Source organism: Colobus angolensis, unplaced genomic scaffold (genome assembly GCF_000951035.1).
Source record: "Colobus angolensis palliatus isolate OR3802 unplaced genomic scaffold, Cang.pa_1.0 Scaffold237, whole genome shotgun sequence".
In the NCBI taxonomy this organism is placed as follows: domain Eukaryota; kingdom Metazoa; phylum Chordata; class Mammalia; order Primates; family Cercopithecidae; genus Colobus; species Colobus angolensis.
Window position 1 is genome coordinate 695,621 of NW_012115566.1, and position 4,693 is coordinate 700,313.

Sequence of the window (4,693 nt, forward strand, 5' to 3'; positions counted from 1 at the left end):
GAGAGGAAGTAAAATTGTCTCTGTTTGCAGATTACATGATTCTATATTTAGAAAACCCCATCATCTCAGCCCCAAATCTCCTTAAGCTTATAAGCAATTTCAGCAAAGTCTCAGGATACAAAATCAACATGCAAAAACCACAGGCATTCCTATACACCAATAATAATAATAATAAAAAACAGAGAGCCAAATCGTGAGTGAACTGCCATTCACAATTGCTGCAAAGAGAATAAAATACCCAGGAATACAACTTACAAGGCATGTGAAGGACTTCTTCAAGGAGAATTACAAACCACTGCTCAAGGACAGAGGACACAAACAAATGGAAAAACATTCCATCCTCATGGGCAGGAAGAATCAATATTGTGAAAATGGCCATACTGCCCAAAGTAATTTATAGATTCAATGCTATCCCCGTCAAGCTACCATTGACTTTCTTCACAGAATAGGAAAAAACTACTTTAAATTTCATATGAAACCAAGAAAGAGCCCACGTAGCCAAGATAATCCTAAGCAAAAAGAACAAAGCTGGAGGCATCATGCTACCTGACTTCAAACTATACTACAATGCTACAGTAACCAAAACAGCATGGTACTGGTACCAAAACAGATATATAGACCAATATAACAGAACAGAGGCCTCAGAAATAATGCCACACATCTACAACTATCTGATCTTTGATAAACTTGATAAAAACAAGCAATTGGGAAAGAATTCCCTATTTAATAAATGCTGTTGAGAAAACTGGCTAGCCATATGCAGAAAACTGAAACTGGACTCCTTCCTTACACCTTATACAAAAATTAACTCAAGATGGATTAAAGACTTAAACATAAGACCTAAAACCATAAAAACCCTACAAGAAAACCTAGGCAATACCATTCAGGACATAGGCATGGGCAGAGACTTCATGACTAAAGCATCAAAAGCAATGGTAACAAAAGCCAAAATTGACAAATGGGATCTAATGAAACTGAAGAGCTTCTGCACAGCAAAAGAAACTATGATCGAGTGAATAGGCAGCCTACAGAATGGGAGAAAACTTTTGTAATCTATCTATCTGACAAAGGGCTAATATCCAGAATCTACAAAGAACTTAAACACATTTACAAGAGAAAAAAACAATCCCATCAAAATGTAGGTGAAGGATATGAACAGACACTCTTGGGATCCTCTGGGTTCAAGTGATTCTCCTGCCTCAGCCTCCTGAGTAGCTGGGATTACAGGTGCATGGCACCATGCCCAGCTAATTTTTTGTATTTTTAATTGAGATGGAGTTTCACCATGTTAGCCAGGATAGTCTCAATCTCCTGACCTCGTGATCTGCCCACTGCACCCCTCCAAAGTGCTGGGATTACAGGCATGAGCCACAGCCCCGGCCCAACAGACACTTTTTAAAAGAAGACATTTATGCGGCCAACAAACATATGAAAAAAAGCTCATCATCACTGGTCATCAGAGAAATGCAAATCAAAACCATAATGAGATACCATCTCACGCCAGTTAGAATGGCTGTCATTAAAAAGGTAGGAAACAACAGATGTTAGAGAGGATGTGGAGAAATATAAACACTTTTACATGGTTGGCAGGAGTGTAAATTAGTTCAACCATTGTGGAAGACAGAGTGGCGATTCCTCAAGGATCTAGAACCAGAAATACCATTTGACCCAGCAATCCCATTACTGGGTATATACCCAAAGGATTATAAATCATTCTACTATAAAGACACATGCACATGTATGTTTATTGTGGCTCTGTTCACAATAGCAAAGACTTGGAACCAACCCAAATGCCCATCAATGATAGAATGGATAAAGAAAATGTGGCACATATACACCCATGGAATACTATGCGGTCATAAAAAGATGAGTTCATGTCCTTTGCAGGGACATGGATGAAGCTGGAAACTATCATTCTCGGCAAACTAACACAAGAACAGAAAACCAAACAGTGCATATTCTCACTCATAAGTATGGGAGTTGAACCATGAGAACTCATGGACACAGGTAGGGGAACATCACACACCAGGGCCTGTTGGGGGGTAAGGGGGTAGGGGAGGGAAAACATTAGGATAAATACCTAATGTAGATGACAGGTTGATAGGTGCAGCAAACCACCATGGCACATGTATGTCTATGTAACAAACCTGCAAGTTTTGCGCATGTAACCCAGAACTTAAAGTATATTAAAAAAAGGAAAACAAAATCTCGTGTAGAAGATTAAAGAAAAAAAACTCACTAAGGTGTATGCATGTGTAGATATCATAACCATTAATTCAAAAAAATCCTATAAAAACATTCCCCATTACTGAGCAATTGCTCATTCCCTTTGTCATTAAAACATGTACTTTGATTTATTTCAAAACTGAGGGGACTAGTCCAGTCTTGTACTCTTGGAAATTATGAATCTTTCTTGAAGAAATCTGCAGCATTACACAAAATTGAATCAGATATTCAGATTCACAAGATTTATGCCTCCTTATCTCACACATTCATAAGTTGGATCTTTTCATTTGCAGTTTATCTATATTCTGTTTCATGGAACTAGGGAGCATCCCCAGGCTAACTCTGTAAAACCAACTTGTCAAACTCTTGTACAGATCAGAAAAGTAAATGAATTAATATAAATATCTCCAGTAATAGGGATACACAAGGGTGATGACAATTTTATTAATAGATTATAGTTGTATATGCTTATATTTATAGATTGTACACCTCACACACACACATAAACATACACACCCACATTTGGGTAATAATGCATTTGCCATGAGTAAGGAACATAAATAACCTTATTGTTTGAGTCAGACAAATATTAATTTGAATCACAGCTTAACTACTATTTGTTTGAGAAATCTCAGGAAAATTAATTAATCCTTCCTAAATTTATTGCTCCTATTGGCAAAATGGGGACAATATGGCATAGCTAGAAGTACTTGAGTCAAAAGAAAAAATTGTTGTTTTCTTGAGTCAAAAGAAAAAATTACGTATAAACACCTGATACTTGCTAGGGGCTGAATAAATTGTTGAAATAACCACTGTAATAATAGCAAAAGAACTTAATAAGAATACTTAATATGGATAGGAAACTAGGAGGCCCGCTGGAAAGACCATATATGCACTATCATATTATCCCAGTTAGCTTCAACTATCTCCAACCTATTTGTTAATAATGTATTTAAAATTATACAGGCCAGACTCCAAACTAATTCTCTTTCTCCTTCATTTCAGAAAAATTTCCCAAAGATGACTTAAAATAGCACTTAAATTGGAGGGAGGAAGGAAAGCCAATATTATTAGAAGCACAACATCTTTAATTTTGAAGAATTATATTTGAGAGGAATATATGCAATAGACAGCTTGGAAGAGCGTTCCGGGAAGAAATTAGATTCACCCCCTTCCAATCTGAAACATAATAACAATGCCTTTCATTTCTATGGTTCTTTAGAGTTTAAACATGGCTTTTAAACACATCTTTCTCTGAGGAAGCTCTTCCTTTGACAGCATCTTCCTCAGTGCTGCCTTCATGGCGTCATTCCGTAAGCTATAGATAACTGGGTTGAGTGTTGGAGGTATCACAGTATAGAATATGGAGAATACAAGGTCCATAGTCGATGAGGAATCAGAAGGCAGTCTGAGAAACTCAAAGCCTGCAGCTGAAAGAAAGAAGGTGACTACAAATAGGTGTGGTAGGCAGGTGGAGAAGACCTTCGTCCGGCCCTCAGCTGATGGGATTCTCAGCGCTGTAGAGAAGATGCGAATGTAGGAGAGCACAATGGATATCAAACAGATAAATGCTGTAGACGTTGTGAATGCAGCCAGTGCAATCTCGTTAACGGATTCGTAAGAACAGGCTAGTTTCAGCATCTGAGGAACATCACAGAAGAATTGGTGAATGACTCTCTTCCCACAGAGAGGTATGGAGAAGTTAATGGCAGCATGCATGAGCCCAGAGAGGCCGCCAGCAATCCACACAGCTATCACTGCATGCCTACAGGCACTGGGATCCATAGTGGTCTCATAGTGAAGTGGTTGACAGATCGCTGCGTACCGGTCATAAGACATCACTGTGAGAATGGCCACTTCTGATGAGGCCAGAGCTATGAAGAAGAAAACCTGAAGAATGCACTGAACAAGAGAAATATAACCATTGCCCATAAGTGAATTTGCAATGGACTGGGGGACTGTGACAGAGATGAAGCAGAGGTCCAGAAGAGAGAGGTGCTTTAAAAAGTAATACATGGGGGAATGGAGACGATGGTCCAAGGTAATGACGGTGATAATGAGAAGGTTGCCTGTCAAGGCCAGCAGGTATGTCACCAGAAACAGCAATGCATGTAAAATCTGAAGCTTACGCTCATCAGAAAAGCCCATGAGGAGGAATCCATTCATTGCAGTCAAATTGACCATAGTCTCTCTGAAGATACCAAGTGTGACTCTGTTTAGGAAGCCAAAGAACAGTAGGAAGAAAATGCATGACATCTAATATATTTGTATGTCAAGTAACTCAATTCCTCAGCATGGAGGTACTGAAATGAGATGAATTTATCTCCATTGTGATTAGTTAATATTCAATTCAAAAAAAATTTAGCAATTATTCAGAAATAGAATCCCTAAATGTGATCAACAAGTCATAAACATTTTCTGGAGCAGAGTTTGCGTTGTCAAAAGAGGGAGAAATTGATGGAAATGA

At 38.4% G+C, this 4,693-nt stretch overlaps 1 protein-coding gene across 1 annotated transcript; it reads right to left on the reverse strand.

The window, feature by feature from the left end:
- Window positions 1-3,364: 3,364 nt before the first annotated feature.
- Window positions 3,365-4,469, reverse strand: LOC105513840 (olfactory receptor 14J1). Its single transcript, XM_011944874.1, has one exon. The coding sequence runs from the start codon at window positions 4,408-4,410 to the stop codon at window positions 3,445-3,447; it is 966 nt and encodes a 321-aa protein (XP_011800264.1). The 5' UTR covers window positions 4,411-4,469; the 3' UTR covers window positions 3,365-3,444.
- Window positions 4,470-4,693: the final 224 nt, after the last annotated feature.